The sequence below is a fragment of the Perissodus microlepis genome, chromosome 17 (genome assembly GCF_051167445.1).
Source record: "Perissodus microlepis isolate ML-2025 ecotype Zambia chromosome 17, ASM5116744v1, whole genome shotgun sequence".
NCBI classification, from domain to species: Eukaryota; Metazoa; Chordata; class Actinopteri; order Cichliformes; family Cichlidae; genus Perissodus; species Perissodus microlepis.
Genome location: NC_140477.1, coordinates 37,987,758 through 38,005,896, shown reverse-complemented (window position 1 = coordinate 38,005,896; position 18,139 = coordinate 37,987,758). Strand labels below are relative to the sequence as shown.

General features: G+C 44.5%; 1 protein-coding gene and 1 pseudogene across 12 annotated transcripts in view; one reads left to right on the top strand and one right to left on the bottom strand.

Annotated features, from left to right (window-relative positions):
* Window positions 1–4,029: 4,029 nt before the first annotated feature.
* On the top strand, window positions 4,030–11,840 carry LOC146370078 (zinc finger protein 277-like; annotated as a pseudogene).
* Window positions 11,841–12,008: 168 nt separating this feature from the next.
* Window positions 12,009–18,139, bottom strand: part of LOC146370076 (general transcription factor II-I repeat domain-containing protein 2-like) — a 38,568-nt gene continuing 32,437 nt past the window's right edge. For 8 of the 12 annotated variants that reach the window (XR_014797432.1, XR_014797433.1, XR_014797434.1 and 5 more), the window contains 3 exons: window positions 17,065–17,227; window positions 14,328–15,847; window positions 12,009–12,705 (listed from right to left, as the gene is read on the bottom strand). Coding sequence is in view for 3 of the 12 variants with exons in the window: in XM_084910936.1 (XP_084767062.1) it covers window positions 15,780–15,847; window positions 17,065–17,227 (231 nt within the window). In the remaining 9 variants the exon portion in view is untranslated. The remainder of the gene's footprint in view (window positions 12,706–14,327; window positions 15,848–17,064; window positions 17,228–18,139) is intronic. The other 4 variants (XM_084910931.1, XM_084910939.1, XM_084910938.1 and 1 more) reach the window with 2 other exon arrangements.

Below are 18,139 nucleotides of genomic sequence, written 5' to 3'. Positions count from 1 at the left end.
TATAAGACTGGACTCTCACACACATCACCACATGCACCACCACACATTTCCTATAATCCTATAATTCCTATAATTTATAATCTTTATAATCTCTTCTGCTATTTGCACATTCTTTACTGTAAATTCCTAAGTTAATTTGTAAATTTTGTATTAACCTGTAAATTGTAAATATCGTAAAACTTTTTCTTCTGTCATTTAATGGTCGGGCATTGTACAGCTACAAGCATTTCACCCCCATGTCATACTGTGTATGGTTGTGTGTGTGTGACAAATAAAATTTGAATTTGAATTTGAATTTGAATTTGAAGATCCCAGCTGGCTAGCACCTCACGTAATACACGGGCTATATTTTCACTAGTGTGAGAGTCTGGAAAACACACAGTCTCTAGACACCGTGTTTTCAGTTCAAAGTCTTCGGTGAGGAAGTGCACTGTGAAACTCATATATGGCTCCGTTGTACGACTTGACCATAGGTCTGTAGCGCTTGCGTAGTTTTCAGCTTGGCTCAGTTCAAACGTGACGGTCTTCCGGCATGTTTCGTACATTTGTGGAATGGCGACATGGGAAAAGTAGTTTCGTGAGGGGATGCGGTATCTCCGGTCCACTTTATGTATCAGACTGGTGAAGCCCTCTCTGCTAACTGTATTTATAGGCATCATGTCTTTGTCAAAAAATGTGTAATGGCCTCTGTTATTTCTTTGTAGCGCTTCGACGTTTTCTCATAAGGAGTTGCACTTGAAAAACTCTGATACAGAGACGGCTGTTGGACTGCTGCGCTCTTTGTCTTAACATTAGCAACCTTTGTTTGGCTAGCCCTGTCTTTCTGGAACTCTTCAAACTGTTCTCTGTGGTTGTATTGAAGATGATGGTGGAGATTAGTCGTGTTTCCTCTGGTGGTTGCCACAAGTGTTCGGCAAGTGTTGCAGAGCACCTGTGTTTGGAGAACGTCGTCTTTACCAAATCCAAAGTACCTCCAAATAAGCGAGGTACTATTTTTTTTTAGCCACGAGTTCATAGTCAGTAGCGTTCTCGTCATGCGTCTCGCTCTCAGCCATTACAACTGACTCGTTGCTGCAGCGTTGTTCGCTCCCCACCTACGTAGGAGGCGGGCCTCTAATCCATTTGATTGGTTAATGCCGTGAAGGGCTCTATTCGACTGGTCTAATGTGTAAAGGGGGTTCTTTGATTGGCAAATTCTTTAAAGCATGTGTGTAAACATTTTAAGGTACCCAATTATCGCAGTTTACGCCGTCTTTTGCAATGGGCCCATCGCACAGGCTGATATTGCGATGACAATAAATTTTCGATTTATTGTGCAGGCATAGTACACAGCTGACAGCTCTATTTGACAACTGTTAGAATTCATATTATGGCAAGAACCAATCAGCGAAGGAAACAACAGTCTGTCATTACTTTAAGAACTGAAGGTCAGTCAGTCCAGGAAATTGCAAAAACTTCACAAAAACCATAAAGCGCTACGAAGAAACTGGCTCACACGAGGACCGCCCCAGGAAAGCAAGACCCAGAGTCCTCTCTGCTGCTGAGGATACATTCATCCACCAGCCTCAGAAATCACAAGTCAACAGCTACTCAGATTAGAGCCCAGATAAATGCCACATAGAGCTCCAGTAACAGACACATCTCTACATCAGCTGTTCAGAGGAGACTGTGTGACTCAGGCCTTTATGGTCAAATAGCAAGCAGAGGAGATTAGTTTGGGCCAAGAAACACAAGGAATGGACATTAGACCATCTGTGCTTTGGTGTGATGAGTCCAAATTTGAGATCTTTGGTTCCACAAAGGTGAACGATGGTCTCTACATGCATGGTTCCCACCATGAAGCATGGAGAAGGAGTGTCTGGTAGTGTGTGCGCCAGTGAACATGAACTTCTAAAACTCAAAATATTTTTTATATACTGGTTCAAAGTGTACTTTGGTTTTTATGCTGGACTAAAAAACTGCAGTCACAAAGACTGACTGTGAGCACTTTTCGGTGATTACAGAGTCATAATAACATATATGAGATTATCACCATGGCATGACATCACATCACGTATGTATTTGCAATATTAAAAAAAAAACAGCTGACAGTGTGTTTTCATATTTTCATTCTGTGCTTAAAGGGAGAAAGGTTTATAATTTATGCAGTATTGCTGTCATTGCTTTTATCTATAGTTTGTTTTTGTTTTTTTTGTTTTTTTGAGAATAACAGCACCAAACCTGAGAGTGAATCAGACTGCAGGATGAACACTGAGCTGTTTGTGCCCCCCAGTGGTCTTTGACCACAACGTGCTTACAGTGAATTCCCGAATCCAAGCTGGATGATGAGCTGTGTGTCATCAGCAGCCACTCCACCTTAAAACTGACTTCACGTATAAAACTTGGGTCATTTATTTAAGAATTTGCACCATATCCAGCCTTCTTGTGCCCCCCTGTACAGAAACTCAAATGTTATTTTCAGACTTTTATTTTAGGGAACCTTACACCTGTACACATGGTACACATTCACAAATAACGTTTCCTTTAAAAATTTGTAATAGAGGGGAGGAAACTTATGCTAATGTAATGTTAATACAGGGAGTGCAGAATTATTAGGCAAGTTGTATTTTTGAGGAATAATTTTATTATTGAACAACAACCATGTTCTCAATGAACCCAAAAAACTCATTAATATCAAAGCTGAATGTTTTTGGAAGTAGTTTTTAGTTTGTTTTTAGTTTTAGCTATTTTAGGGGGATATCTGTGTGTGCAGGTGACTATTACTGTGCATAATTATTAGGCACCTTTCTTTGCAAGGACACTCAAAAGCCTGCCATCCATGGATTCTGTCAGTGTTTTGATCTGTTCACCATCAACATTGCGTGCAGCAGCAACCACAGCCTCCCAGACACTGTTCAGAGAGGTGTACTGTTTTCCCTCCTTGTAAATCTCACATTTGATGATGGACCACAGGTTCTCAATGGGGTTCAGATCAGGTGAACAAGGAGGCCATGTCATTAGTTTTTCTTCTTTTATACCCTTTCTTGCCAGCCACGCTGTGGAGTACTTGGACGCGTGTGATGGAGCATTGTCCTGCATGAAAATCATGTTTTTCTTGAAGGATGCAGACTTCTTCCTGTACCACTGCTTGAAGAAGGTGTCTTCCAGAAACTGGCAGTAGGACTGGGAGTTGAGCTTGACTCCATCCTCAACCCGAAAAGGCCCCACAAGCTCATCTTTGATGATACCAGCCCAAACCAGTACTCCACCTCCACCTTGCTGGCGTCTGAGTCGGACTGGAGCTCTCTGCCCTTTACCAATCCAGCCACGGGCCCATCCATCTGGCCCATCAAGACTCACTCTCATTTCATCAGTCCATAAAACCTTAGAAAAATCAGTCTTGAGATATTTCTTGGCCCAGTCTTGACGTTTCAGCTTGTGTGTCTTGTTCAGTGGTGGTCGTCTTTCAGCCTTTCTTACCTTGGCCATGTCTCTGAGTATTGCACACCTTGTGCTTTTGGGCACTCCAGTGATGTTGCAGCTCTGAAATATGGCCAAACTGGTGGCAAGTGGCATCTTGGCAGCTGCACGCTTGACTTTTCTCAGTTCATGGGCAGTTATTTTGCGCCTTGGTTTTTCCACACGCTTCTTGCGACCCTGTTGACTATTTTGAATGAAACGCTTGATTGTTCGATGATCACGCTTCAGAAGCTTTGCAATTTTGAGACTGCTGCATCCCTCTGCAAGATATCTCACTATTTTTGACTTTTCTGAGCCTGTCAAGTCCTGTGCCAAGTTTTGCCAAAGGAAAGGAAGTTGCCTAATAATTATGCACACCTGATATAGGGTGTTGATGTCATTAGACCACACCCCTTCTCATTACAGAGATGCACATCACCTAATATGCTTAATTGGTAGTAGGCTTTCGAGCCTATACAGCTTGGAGTAAGACAACATGCATGAAGAGGATGATGTGGACAAAATACTCATTTGCCTAATAATTCTGCACTCCCTGTAAATGGGGATTTATGAACACTAAACTTTCATGTTCAGAGAACACTCTCAGGTATATCTTGAGGATCTGAGTGTTCATGTGATTTATATTCTTTGCTATATATATGCAACAACGTCCAATGTTACATGTTAGTCAACTTCATTCACATTAATTAACCTTCAGCTTTCGAAACTTAAGTTTTCATATTTCCTTGAACCACTTGAATGCACCTTTTCTAATTCGTGTTTTACCGGGGGTCCGCGAAGGCGCTTCGTTGGCATTTTACGGCCTCCGATTGGTTCGATTTGTGTTATTTGCACCACGTGACACCAGACATGGCCGCCAGCGAGCCGAGTAAAGACGGTAAGTGTGACTTTTTAAACGTGTCCGCGGCTTTAATGCTGATATCTGGTGGTCTGCGTGCAAAGCTTTGGGTGTCGGTGACTCTCCGAGTCTGTGGGAATTCACAATCAGCAGAAAAAAGGCTAAAAAAAAAATCAGAAAAGCAGGCGGGAAACCGCCCGGCTAAGCTAGCAGGCTAGGAAATAGCTGGGCTGCTAACTCTGATTATACAGCAATCTCTATATTCAGTCAGTACACTCAGTCTGACAGCTGTGAAGTTTATTCAGGATTTAACAGCGTGTAAAGTCTGAGCTCGATTAATGAGTTATTTACTTAATTAATTAATTAATTTTTTTAACTTTTAGATCATAGTTTTGTCCCCACGGGTGATGAAAATAATTGTATACAGACAGATTTTTGTAGATCAGAGGGAAATGCTTCTTCATGCCAGGCTGTACATTCTCGCTTCCGCTTGGTTTTGACTCACCTGGTCTGGAGTAGAGTGTGTGTGTGGTATATAAGGTGTAGTCTCTCTTCTGCTTTCTCAGGTAAGGACAGCATTCTGGAGCCGCTGTGTGTTTCCCTGAGCAGCCGGCTGACACCTCCAGCCCTCCCGGTGTTCAATGTCCCGGCTCCGAGCCGCTGGTCTGCCTGTTCTGCTCTGAGTCCGTCCCACCGCCGCAGAAAGACGTCCTCCTCAGACACCTGCTGATGGAGCACAAGCTTGTCATCGCCGACGTCAAACTCATCGCAGACGTCCCAAAGTGCGAGCCACACATGCTCCGGCTCACTCGTTTAACTCTCGGGAACACGTTTGGATGTTTTTAGCATTTGGAACTCGATCATTTCACCAAAGACTTACTGTAATTATTTGGGGTGATGGGGGGAAACCCTTACCTTACAAGTATACATATATACAACAAGTCCAGCATGTCCACGCCTGTTAGTGTGCTGCTTTTATGAACCGTGACGAAGTGTTTCTGTGCGCCGGTAAACCTGGCTGTGAGTCGGCTGCGGTTTTTACTGACGAGTTTCCTCCATCAGGTACTTGCTGTACTGGAAGGGCAGATTCCTCGAGCAGCCGGTCACAGATTTCTGCAGCGTCATCAAAACCAACTCCACGGGCCCAGTCGGTGAGTTCACTCAAACCCACAGAGGACCTGACCTTTCAAAGTGAACCACGTACACTTCCTCCAGCTCTGATTAATGACTCATTAAAAACTCTTCTTCCTCGCTGACCTGACAGAGGAGCAGGAGGACTACTTCCTGCTGTGTGACGTCCTTCCAGAAGACAGAGTCCTCCGAGAGAAGCTGCAGCAGAAACGACTGGTGAGGAGACGTGACACTCGGAGCATCCTGAGTGAATCTTGTGCTGCTGGAAGTTTCGTTTCTTTTAAACTTTATTTTGAGGCAAAGTCTGAAAATCAGGAAAAATCAGAAAAATTGCAGATTTGAGTGATGATTTTACACGCTTTGTGTCGTTGTAAGCTCTGCACTTTAAATATCTGAGCACTCTGAGGTAGTTTTCTGAAGAATTCCTCTGAGCTCTTCTTCTGTGCTCCCACAGGAGGAGGTCCTGGAGCAGCAGCCGAAGGAGCGAGACGACAGCAGCTTCCATCGTCTCTGCATGTTCTGCAGCGAAGAGTTCACGGGAAACAGGTAAAGCGCCGCAGGATTCCCATCAGTCCTGGAAACCTCACGTGTGTTAGATTAAAGCAGACAGAAGGTAGAGCTTCCTGAAATCATGTGACTTAAAGCTTCTTTGCTTCCTGTAGTCATCCTCTTATGATCCAACCCCCAAAAAGCTGCTTTGAGGCATAATTCCATAAACATCATTCAGTGACATGTCTGAACCTGAACCAAGAAGCTGATCTGAGACCAGTGCAGCTCCTCATCCTTCTTCCTCTTCTGCTAAGGGTCAGGTCTCAGACCTGTGCAGGTGTGCGCTGGTTCATGAATGGCATGAAGGTGTGACTGGCTTCTCACTGGTGTTTACCACAGTTCTTGTGTGGATCTGTGTCTTTACCTCCAGTTAAGCTTCCATCCATCCATTTTCAGTCACTGTGTTGGTTCGCAGATGCTCGGCCTCCCTCTGCACAGGCACCACCTCCAGCTCCTTGTGGGAGGACGCCGAGAGACATAACCCGTGTCCGCTCCGGGTCTCCTCACATTTGGACATGCAGCGGCCCATGGCGAGAGAGGCTGCTTCCCTCTGTCTGCCACTATGGGCACGCTGCGTGGATCTTGAAGTCTTGTCCAAATGGGAACTTCTGGACGAAGCCCAAAGGACTGCAGCGCAGTGCTAACAGTGATGATGTCAGCTGATGTTTTCTTTTGTTTATTAAAAATGGCTCCACGTGCTGTTTCCAGGTCGTCTCTGCTGAACCACATGGCCAGAGAGCATTCCTTCAGCATCGGACTGCCGGACAACATCGTCTACTGCAGCGAGTTCCTCGACACGCTGCAGGACAAACTGGACAGGTACGCTAATCGTTGCTTTTTATTCACAGCGTTAAGTTTTGTTTTGCTTCGCGCGCCTTTTCATTTTGCTGCCCTCGCTTCAGTCTGCAGTGTCTGTACTGCGAGAAAACGTTTCGAGATAAAACCACGCTGAAGGATCACATGAGGAAAAAAGCTCACCGCCGCATCAGCGCCAAAAACCACGAGTACGACCGCTTCTACGTCATCAACTACCTGGTAAAGCCCAGCGACACACTCGCCACACGCTTCCACGTCAGGATAAACGAAGCAGTTCTGTAGAAGCAAACGCACTACCTGAATGTATTGTTCTGATTTTAAAGCGTCCCTCCTGTCCTGTCAGGAACTGGGAAAAACGTGGGAGGAGGTGCAAAGCGAAGATGACCGTGAGCTGGCGGATGATGAGGATGAGTAAGTATCCTCATGTAGCTCTGTGAGGACGGCATTAACTAAAGTGTCCTGATTCATGTCATACAGACTGCTCTGTGTCGTGTTAAAGGCAAAAACCGGGCCGGGCTGCACTTGCGTGTAATACCAGTTTTTACCACCAGATGGTGCAGTTAGTGGCTGTAACGTTTATTTTAAACCAACACGACATCACCAGTCTGAGCACGCTTGATCTCCAGCGCTAACCAGGTGCTGAACCAGGTGCTGTGAGCTCGGGGTAGCTGTGGATCAGGAGGTACAGCGAAAGGTTGGAGGTTTGATCCCCGGCTCGATCCCAGATACTGAACCTCGGGTTGTCCCTCCTGAGAATATTCTTATTTACTGTGTCAGCCTGGATACAAAAGTTTAAATCAAGTCCGCTTCCTACTCCTCCTCTGATCCTGCGTGAATGCTTTCAGTCTGCTCGTTTCATCTCCGCATCGTCCGCAGTGATTGGTCGGACTGGCAGGCTCATCCGGTCTCTGCGGTGTGTCTGTTCTGTGATCACCAATCGGAGACGTTGGAGCAGATCTACACGCATATGAAGGTACGGGAACGTAGAAGTTTCAGAGAAGGAAAATATCGTTTTCTGCGTTTCATCCCTGAAACGATTCTGCAAAGGATTCTGGGAGAACGGAGACAGTGCACACTAACAGGAAACGATCTGCTTCCTGAGGTCTCTGCAAACACATGAATCCATCGTAAGCACAAAACATGGATTTTACTCAAAAAGTGCCCTCACACACAGATGGACCGAAGCTGAAGAGCTTTTAAAATGAAGCGCCTTTTATTTTGAAAAGTTTCCAAATAAATACATGATTGTCAAAACTTTAACAAGCAAATAAAAATGTTTCCTCGTTGTTGGGTCTGTGTTTCCACAGGCCCCGCTAGTTTAGAGACTTATTCATCATGAAGAAAACAAGACATAACAGAACATCTTCAACCGCTTTTTCACTCGCTAACGAGGGAAGTCTTTGGTCAAGAACCAGCTCTTGGAGGTCACGCTCCTAACCTGTCTCGGGCCCGAAATCCTTCAAAGAGCAGCTGTCCCCGTAGCTATTTATTGACATCACAGTTACAATACACAATACAACACAAGCACCTCCCACCGTAAAACCCCCCAATGGTTCTAAGACAAGGCAGTGTGTGTGTGTGAGAGACCTCCTGCTGACCAAAAGGATCATAAAAGCAGGAAGCTTACAACAGAAGAAACAGATCTGTCAGGATGCATCTGCAATAAAAGCTCCCCCAGCACAGAGTGGCTGGAGAGGTCAGAGACAAAGGAACGTCTTGATCCTATAGATTGAACTCAGACCTTACAAATTTAAGAAACACGATGACAACATTCAACAATTAGACTTAACACTGGTGAACAATAAATAAAATCTAGGATTCGACGTCGACTGCAGTCAGATTTTTGTCGTTGATTAAACGTTCTGGTTTAAAGTTAGAACCAGTTTCCCAAACGTGACTCTGCTCACGAGTGACGAGTTTACCTGAGAGGCAGAAAAGTTTCTCTCTGCTTTCTGGTTTTGTTATTTATGAAGTCTGTAACGAGCGTCGCGGCGTTGCGTGACCCTGACATCTTTCTGTTTCGTGATTGTTTTGCGGGAGGCTCACGGCTTCCACCTCCTTAAGACCGAGCTCAGTGAGTGAAGTCTCTGTGGTAATTCGAGCGCAGTTTTCTTCTATTTCTTCCTTCTGAGTGTTTCTAATGTTCTGTCCTCCCTCAGACCTCAAGTTCTACCAGCAGGTCAAACTGGTGAACTTCATCCGGCGGCAGATCCATCAGAGCCGCTGCTACGGCTGCAGGCGGATGTTCGACTGCCGGGCGGACGCCCTGCGTCACATCGCGGCTGAAGGTCACGTGATGAAACTGCCAGAGATGTCCGCCTGGGACCAGCCGCAGTAGGTTTAACGAAGCGCCTGTGATCCGCAGAATTAACCAATGAGAGCGCGGGCTTTAAAGCTGGCGTACAGCTGCTGATGAACGTGGTCAACGCCACAGATGTTTACACTTCATTTGGAGTATTTTTATCAGCTGATGAAAATGGCGTCCTTTTTTAAGTTGGGACTAATTTGAGCCTGAGCACTAAACTTCGTCTCGCTCCGCAGGTATTACTTCCCCACGTACGAGAACGGCGCTCTCCTGTGCACGCTCTCTGACAGCGAGGAAGGCGACGGTGACGAGGAGCATCGCGGCGAGGAGATCCCGGTCATCGCGGAGGACATCTCTAACCTGAGAGCGCTGAAACAGTCCAGCGTCCTCAAGCAGCTGCTGAAGGAGCGAGGAGGCAGCAGCTAGGACCACAGACGGACACGTGTCATACGTTTGACTCAAAGTCGTCTCTGACGTCGGCTGAGCTCAGCTCACGGTGACCACATCCCACATGGCTGGAACGCAGCGGCACGGGTTTGAGTCCGGCCCGTGGTCTTTCCCTCTCAACTATTTCCTGTACGTCTCTACTCAGTAAAGATAAGAAAGTTTAAAAGAAGAGTCCTCTCCACAGCTGGACACGCGGACGCCGTGATGTCCGCTGAAACGTAATTGCTCTGCCTCGTGCAATGAAGCTGAAACATGCGTTTTCTTGAATATGAATTTTATTACTCGAGTAAAAATGATTTTCTTTTGTAACTTGTAACTGAGCTGGATTCAGTGCTGTGGTGGACGAGCAGCTCATCGTCAAGAGAAGACGAGAGAACTCTTTATAGTCATTGCAGAGTCACACTAGGAACAACAGTACTACACAATTGGAAACTGTCCCGCGTCGGCACTACGCACAATCAATCAATCTTTATTTATAAAGCACTTTTCATACAAAGATGTAGCACAAAGTGCTTTACCTGCTTAAAAGCAGCCCACCCCGCCCTCCAGCTCACTCCCAACACAAACAACACAACACAGGAACTTGATAAATGAAACGAATGAGTGTATGTTTTACTGCACATTGTTATTATTGTTGTTGTTGTTGTCCCCTCAAAAAGTCCAGGGACTTCTCGTGCCTGAAACATCTGTCCTACTTGGCGTTTCTGTTGTTTTTCTGCGTCGCGTTGCCGAGCGACACCTGCCGTATGGTGGAGCCGAACTGCAGCGCGCTCAGAGTTTCCACCGCGTCCTTCGCGTCCGGGCTCACGTTCACGAACGTGCAGCACTGAGGAGAGAAACGAGAGGTCGCTGCAGGAACTCACTGCTGTCAAACTTCCTGTTTTATCCTCATTTCTGACTCTGGCAGGCCCAGGCTGTGTCCCAATCCAGCGACCGCACGCGTACTACGTACGGTGCGTACTATAAGTACGAGAAGTGCGGAAGTGAGAGGCTTGTGAAATGGGACGGTCTAGCCTTCGTCGTGCTGTTCAGGTTGCCTAGCAACCATGATACTAACCGCGAGAAACGTGTCATACGGCTTTGTTTGACAGAAATGAAGGAGAAAAATGTTTTGTTGGTCATTCATTTTTGTCATGACATCACTTTGATTAGTTGAGTATCTGAGGCTGAGACCACAGGACTGTAAAACATGATTGTTGGGCTTCATTTCTGTGCTGAACACTCATTTAAGATTAGTTAGTAAATAACAATTAGCTGATGTTGTTCATGAGACTAAAGTCATCTCACTGTGGTAATGTAAATATAATATGGCCAATATTATAGTATTGTCAGATTATTATGATATATATATATTACAGGATATATTACAGCAGTGAGCTTGAACTCTGGGTCAGAGATTCAAGTTGCAGTTATTTATATTTCCTATCACCTTAAATGAAGTCCTTGTGTTTGGGCTTCCTAAAGACCCCAACCTTTCCCTTGATTTTATGGGACCCCTAACTTCCGAATGTACTTCCTCCATTAAGAGCCTCGGTGTTACTTTTGACAGTGCTTTTAAATTTGATAAACAAATCAGCTCCGTAGTCAAGGGATCTTTTTATCATCTACGTATTTTAGCTAAAGTCAAGTCCTACCTGTCCAGGAACGATCTAGAAAGGGTGGTCCATGCTTTTATTACTTCACGGCTGGACTACTGTAACTCCCTTTATGCTGGTTTAGATCGTTCCTGTCTGCATCGCCTCCAACTGGTGCAGAACGCTGCTGCTCGCATGCTGACCGGCTCCAAAAAGAGAGACCACATCACTCCGGTCCTCTGCTCTCTCCACTGGCTCCCAGTTGCTTTTAGGATTGATTTTAAAATTTTACTGCTGGTTTTTAAGGTTCTTAACGGTACTGCACCTCCTTACCTGGCGGAGCTTCTTAGCATTTACCGCCCCAGGAGATCTTTGAGGTCAGCAGACCTGATGCTTTTAGATGTTCCCAGGTACAGACTAAAGACTAGGGGAGAGAGGGCTTTTGCTGTGGCTGCACCCAGACTGTGGAACAGTTTACCTCCTCACATCAGATTCTCCACAAGCCTAGGAACCTTTAAAACTGCTCTTAAAACTCACCTCTTCTCATTGGCCTTTAGCAAGGTTTAACTTATTGTTTTAATCTATTGTTTTATCAGTGAGGTGTTTTATGTATTTGTGTTTTATTGTATTTTATATTTGTATTTTATTGTACAGCACTTTGGTCAGCCTCGGTTGTTTTTAAATGTGCTTTATAAATAAACTTGACTTGACTAAATCTTCACTCAAAGACAAGTATCTTTGACAGTGTATCTATAGATGTATTATGTAACAAATATTGTTTGTTTAATTTGTTGGCATTACTAAATTTGGCTCAATGCTTACACATATGTGTAAAAAGCAAATGTACGAGCTGTGATAACTGTGTCTGATAGGATGAAGAGTCGACTGATATATGAAATATTCCTTTATTGGGGGAGAAAATCAGACCATGTCATAACTGCTTTAAGTCACACAGAATAGATATCAGAGCCTTAAACAGGCTGACTTCTGCTAAATGGGTCAAACTGGGCAGAAAGTCTACAAACACATAACATCCTTATGGAATATGATGTAACACTATAGATCAACTTAGCTCAGAATATATAAAGCATATAAACAATTACAGCAATATGATGCAACAAACACAGCAGCTACTGATCCAAAATACTCAAAGCTTCGTAGAACTGAAACAAACATTTATTTTTAGCTCCATTCTGCTGCTGATACAGACTTTAGGTTTCTGAACATTAAACTTGTTGCTGCCTTTCATAGTGTGTAACTTGAAGGCCCTGAGTACTTTCTCCCACACTGAAAACACTGGATGATCACATTATTTGAACATTACCTAATAAGACTGATTCAGGACAGACAGTGATGTTAAACTTTCCTAGCAGTCCTTCACAAACAGGGAACAGTCTGTCTATTCTCTCCATCTGTCAGCTGCTGCTGGCTCTTCCTCCTCCTCTTCCTCACACACTGCTGAGTTTGTCCTGGTGGATCATCAGGGCTGCAAAGCCTCACAGATGATGTGCAGCAGTGGGTCCCTCAGTCTGTCCTCACTCTGGACACTTGCAGTCGTCACACATGGAAATCAAATGTGTGAGAAGCTGCAGGATTCAAACACAAGTGTAACTTATAAACACATGTTCATACTTTTATTCCACAATCAGAGAGAAAGAAACAGAGAGAGAGTGCAGGACAGACAGACAGGTGACAGTCTCAGGTGTACACACTGCTACACAACAGCACAGAGAAGGAGGATTTAGTGTTTGTGTTATTACGAGTGTAAACAAGAAGAGTTCCCAGATGGTCCAGTGGACACATGTGTGACTGCTGTGATTAAAGCATCTTTCTTTCAGCTTAACGAGTGAACCGTCAGCTCGTTCAAACACACGTTAAAGTCCGTTTGGCTCGACACCACCGAGCAGAGGCAGCAATATAACACAGCTGACATTAACAGTGCAGTGAATCCTGCTTGTGCCGTGATATTCAGGACTGCAAACCGAGCAGCATCACTGACTTTCAGCTTGTTGTGTTTGTGGATATATGACTGACTTTAATTATCCATGAAATCATCACATTCTCTGTAAGATTAAGGTCGACTACATATATTTATATATGGGGCGATCGTGGCTCAAGAGTTGGGAGTTCGCCTTGTAATCAGAAGGTTGCCGGTTCGAGCCCCGGGTTGGACCTTCTCGATCGTTGTGTCTTTGGGCGAGACTCTTCACCTGTTGCCTACTGGTGGTGGTCAGAGGGCCCGGTGGCGCCAGTGTCCGGCAGCCTCGCCTCTGTCAGTGCGCCCCAGGGTGGCTGTGGCTACAATGTAGCTGCCATCACCAGTGTGTGAATGGGTGGATGACTGAATGTGTAAAGCGCTTTGGGGTCCTTAGGGACTAGTAAAGCGCTATACAAATACAGGCCATTTACCATATTTAGAAGTAGAGGCTTCAAAACCAAGTTATGGCTGAAAGTACAAACATCACTAATGTCACATAACTTTGCCGACATGTGACCAACAGTAATGTTTTAATGTTCTTCATTATTAAACATTCGCACATAAATAAGTGACATAATATTCAGTACTGACTTTTAAAAGTTTACTCTTCAGCCCAGCCGCTCCCTTCTGCCGTCTTTTGGAGAAGGGTCTGGCTGCATATATAATATTATTATATTATATATATTAAGTATTATATATTATCCATCTTGTATCGCTATATCTAAGAGGTATAAGTAGAGTAACTAGAGGAAGGTGAAATAAAGTTTGAAAGCCTAGTCTAAAAAAAGTTAAAGTTAAGAAAAGGTGCGGTGTTGCAGAGCTACTTGGAAAGGCTGCCGTCACTCCAGCGCCATCTTGGTGATGCAGACATCAGTGCAGACATCTCAGCCTTTGTTGGGTCTTTTTGTCACCATGAGGTTTCGGACTGTTCTCCAGCGAGTTTTCATGAATTTATCTGACTGACCACACAGAACAGTCCTGTTTTATGCTGCTTTTATTGAATCCTCTGAGGTTCTGTTCAAACTCTTAAACACGGTCGTCTACATCTTGTGCGGCAGATTATTTTTAAACCTTTGAACAGGTTCTAACGGCCATGCTTCACATGCAGATCTGTAAATAAACCTTCTCAGGTTACAGCTGCGTTTTGGTGCTTTGTTCTAAGATCTTGTAGAGAACCTGAAGCACTAAACTGAATGTAGATACAGAATGTTCCTACTGAGAAAGGCTGACCTGATGTTGACTCCCGGGTTTTCCTTGCTGCCCATCATGGTGTATGTCTTCCCTGAGCCCGTCTGTCCATACGCCAAAATACAGACGTTATATCCATCCGCACAGGAAGTTATCACAGGCAGAGTTCCTGCAAACACGACTTCCTGCAGAGAGCAGGGACAAAATCTGCAGATAATTAATGCTGGCTAGAAAAAAAGACAGCATGACCGACAGTCGACCATCCGAGGTTTGCTGCTTGGATTTTTTGGATCGTCAAATGAAACGTCATGCTAATTTGTTTATGAGGCATTAAACAAAAATGACAAACCAATCAACGTTAATAAGCTGAGTGCTGCGAGGGCCAAGCGCTCGTTAGTGCCCAGGCTTCATTAAAATCTAGAGCACATTAACGATCAAAAACAAACCTTCCCGGTGGGAAAATTAATGACAGAGCTGTGGTATTTAATAATATGCAGGATTGCTTTTAACTGCTAAGTTTTCTGTTAATTAACATAGACACTGTAATATAATCTAACCTCTTAACCTCCCCCAGATCACCAGCAAGCAATCTAAAGTAAGAGTTTGTGTTCAGAGAGCATCCGTCTCTTTGTATCGAATGTTCAGCTACCTGCAAACAGAAAAGCTCGTACAGGAATGAAACTGCTGTGCAGGTTTCATCTTCTACTTTTTGAGCATTTATCTTTAAGATGTGGTTGAAATGGATTTCCAGTTGAGTGTCAGTAGGCCAACCACTGGCTGCTTCTGTATTGTTTAAAAATAGGCATGACTGAGGGAGGAGCTCCTGTCTGAAATCGTAAGTTTGTGTGTTCCACTTGAGCCAACTTCCCCAGAGGACCCTCGAACTGCCCCAGGTGGTTCTTAATGTCAGCAAGTGCCAGGTGAACTACAGAGCAAAGGTGCTTGTTTGAGACGATCAGCTCCCGGTCAGCCGGCTCATCTGGTGCAATTGGCCGATGTCCACAGCAGGCTTGATGACAGGTTTGACAGGTGGGACTGGAGAAGCTCGGCGGTACAGGAGGGATCGGATCTTCTCCCGGAGCTCCTGCTTGTCAGCCTTGGCCTCGGCGAGCTTCTGATTCAGGTGCTGAACAACATCAGTCAGATAGCGGACTTCAGATAGCTAGGATCAGGGTTGTTCCAAAGATTTAGGCCATTACTGACTGGGTGAAAAACCAGCTGAGCCGATGCAAGCGTTGTAGGTGAGAGCACGAATGGAGTAATCTTGTGATCTTTCCACTCTCCAAAAGAAAGTTGCCAACCTGAAGGAGTTCAATTCAATTCAATTCAATTTTATTTATATAGCGCCAAATCACAACAAAAGTCGCCTCAAGGCGCTTCATAGATACAGAGAAAAACCCAACAATCATATGACCCCCTATGAGCAAGCACTTTGGCGACAGTGGGAAGGAAAAACTCCCTTTTAACAGGAAGAAACCTCCGGCAGAACCAGGCTCAGGGAGGGGCGGGGCCATCTGCTGCGACCGGTTGGGGTGAGAGAAGGAAGACAGGATAAAGACATGCTGTGGAAGAGAGACAGAGGTTAATAACAGATATGATTCAATGCAGAGAGGTCTATTAATACATAGTGAGTGAGAAAGGTGACTGGAAAGGAAAAACTCAATGCATCATGGGAATCCCCCGGCAGCCTACGTCTATTGCAGCATAACTAAGGGAGGATTCAGGGTCACCTGGTCCAGCCCTAACTATATGCTTTAGCAAAAAGGAAAGTTTGAAGCCTAATCTTAAAAGTAGAGATAGTTTCTGTCTCCTGAATCCAAACTGGAAGCTGGTTCCACAGAAGAGGGGCCTGAAAACTGAAGGCTCTGCCTCCCATTCTACTGTTAAATACTCTAGGAACAACAAGTAGGCCTGCAGAGCGAGAGCGAAGTGCTCTAATAGGGTGATATGGTGCTACAAGGTCATTAAGATAAGATGGGGCCTGATTATTTAAGACCTTGTATGTGAGGAGCAGGATTTTGAATTCAATTCTGGACTTAACAGGAAGCCAATGAAGGGAAGCCAAAACAGGAGAAATATGCTCTCTCCTTCTAGTCCCTGTCAGGACTCTTGCTGCAGCATTTTGGATTAGCTGAAGGCTTTTCAGGGAGTTTTTAGGACTTCCTGATAATAATGAATTACAGTCGTCCAGCCTGGAAGTAATAAATGCATGAACTAGTTTTTCAGCGTCACTCTGAGACAGGATATTTCTAATTTTAGAGATGTTGCGCAAATGGAAGAAAGCAGTCTTACATATTTGTTTAATATGTGCGTTGAAGGACATGTCCTGGTCAAAAATGACTCCAAGGTTCCTCACAGTGTTACTGGAGGCCAAGGTAATGCCATCCAGAGTAAGAATCTGGTTAGATACCATATTTCTAAGATTTTCAGGGGCCGAGTACAATAACCTCAGTTTGATCTGAATTAAGAAGCAGAAAGTTAGCGGCCATCCAGGTCTTTATGTCTTTAAGACATTCCTGCAGTTTAACTAATTGGTGTGTGTTATCTGGCTTCATGGACAGATAGAGCTGGGTGTCATCTGCATAGCAGTGTAAATGTATGCTATGTCTTCTAATGATGCTGCCTAAGGGAAGCATGTATAATGTAAACAGAATTGGTCCTAGCACTGAACCCTGTGGAACTCCATAATTAACCTCAGTGTGTGAAGAGGACTCTCCATTTACATGCACAAACTGGAGTCTATTAGATAGATATGATACAAACCACTGCAGTGCAGTACCTGAGTTGAGGTCATGATAGTTGTGATTTCCTCCTGGGGGGGCCTGCAGGAGGATATCTCCAAACATGGTGTGGTAGACGGAGATGACCTCATCGGGGTCGTAGTTACACTGTCTGAGAGCTGCCGTGATCTCCTTCTGGTCCACCAGGCCAGGGAGGGCGGACTGGAACACAAAATCTTATTTCAATGACAGGCACATTTTTAAAACAGGCTCATTACTTTGGATTAAGGTGTTTGAGAGGAGTTATTATTTCACGTCACTGCGAGCCTCCGAACATCAAACTGATTTGAGCCTAAACAGAAACACATGAGAGGAAATCCTGTTTATGTATTAATCACCAGGAGATGCCACGTAAAAAGAGATGAAAGAGCCAAAACCATGTGCCACGGTCGGGGGTTTAAGTGGACCCCCGTGCCTTTTGTTTTGGCACAACGAGAGCAAGTGTACGCGTCACATGATGTTTGTTCATAAAACTGCTGCTAAACAAACTGAGGCAGACTAACTGTGTTATTTAAAGGCTGCAGGTTGGTGCAGGACAAACAGGTGAGTTTGCTGTTTGCTGTACTCTCAATAGAAATTATTGTCAGTTGTGGCAAAGCCCCCTCTACAATGGAGGCAACAGGAAATAGTTATTGCAATGTAGACTGAAATAAAGTTTGTATTTGTTAGCTTTGCATACTTATAGGTGATAATAATTTTCTTTAAGGAGCTACTTTTACTTTCATATTTTAATTACTTTTCAGAGTCGGTACTTTTTCACTTTTACTTGAGTAAAAAAGTTCAATCAGTACTTCAACTTTTACTTGAGTACTTTTCTACACTAGTATCTCCTCCTCTTCTTTTACATGGCAGGGTTTTCTTCTCTACACAGTTCATCACACCGAAACACCAGTCGGCTCATTTCTCAGTGTTCTCTCCAAAGGAACATGAGCATCATTTGGTGTACAAGTGGGATTGCTCCAGAAACTGAGCACAGCATTTGTTTGCAGGCCAGGAAGCCAAACTCAGCCATGGCCCGGTAGATTAGCTGATGATAAGCATACAGTTGGTAAATCTCATATAAGATGTACTTTG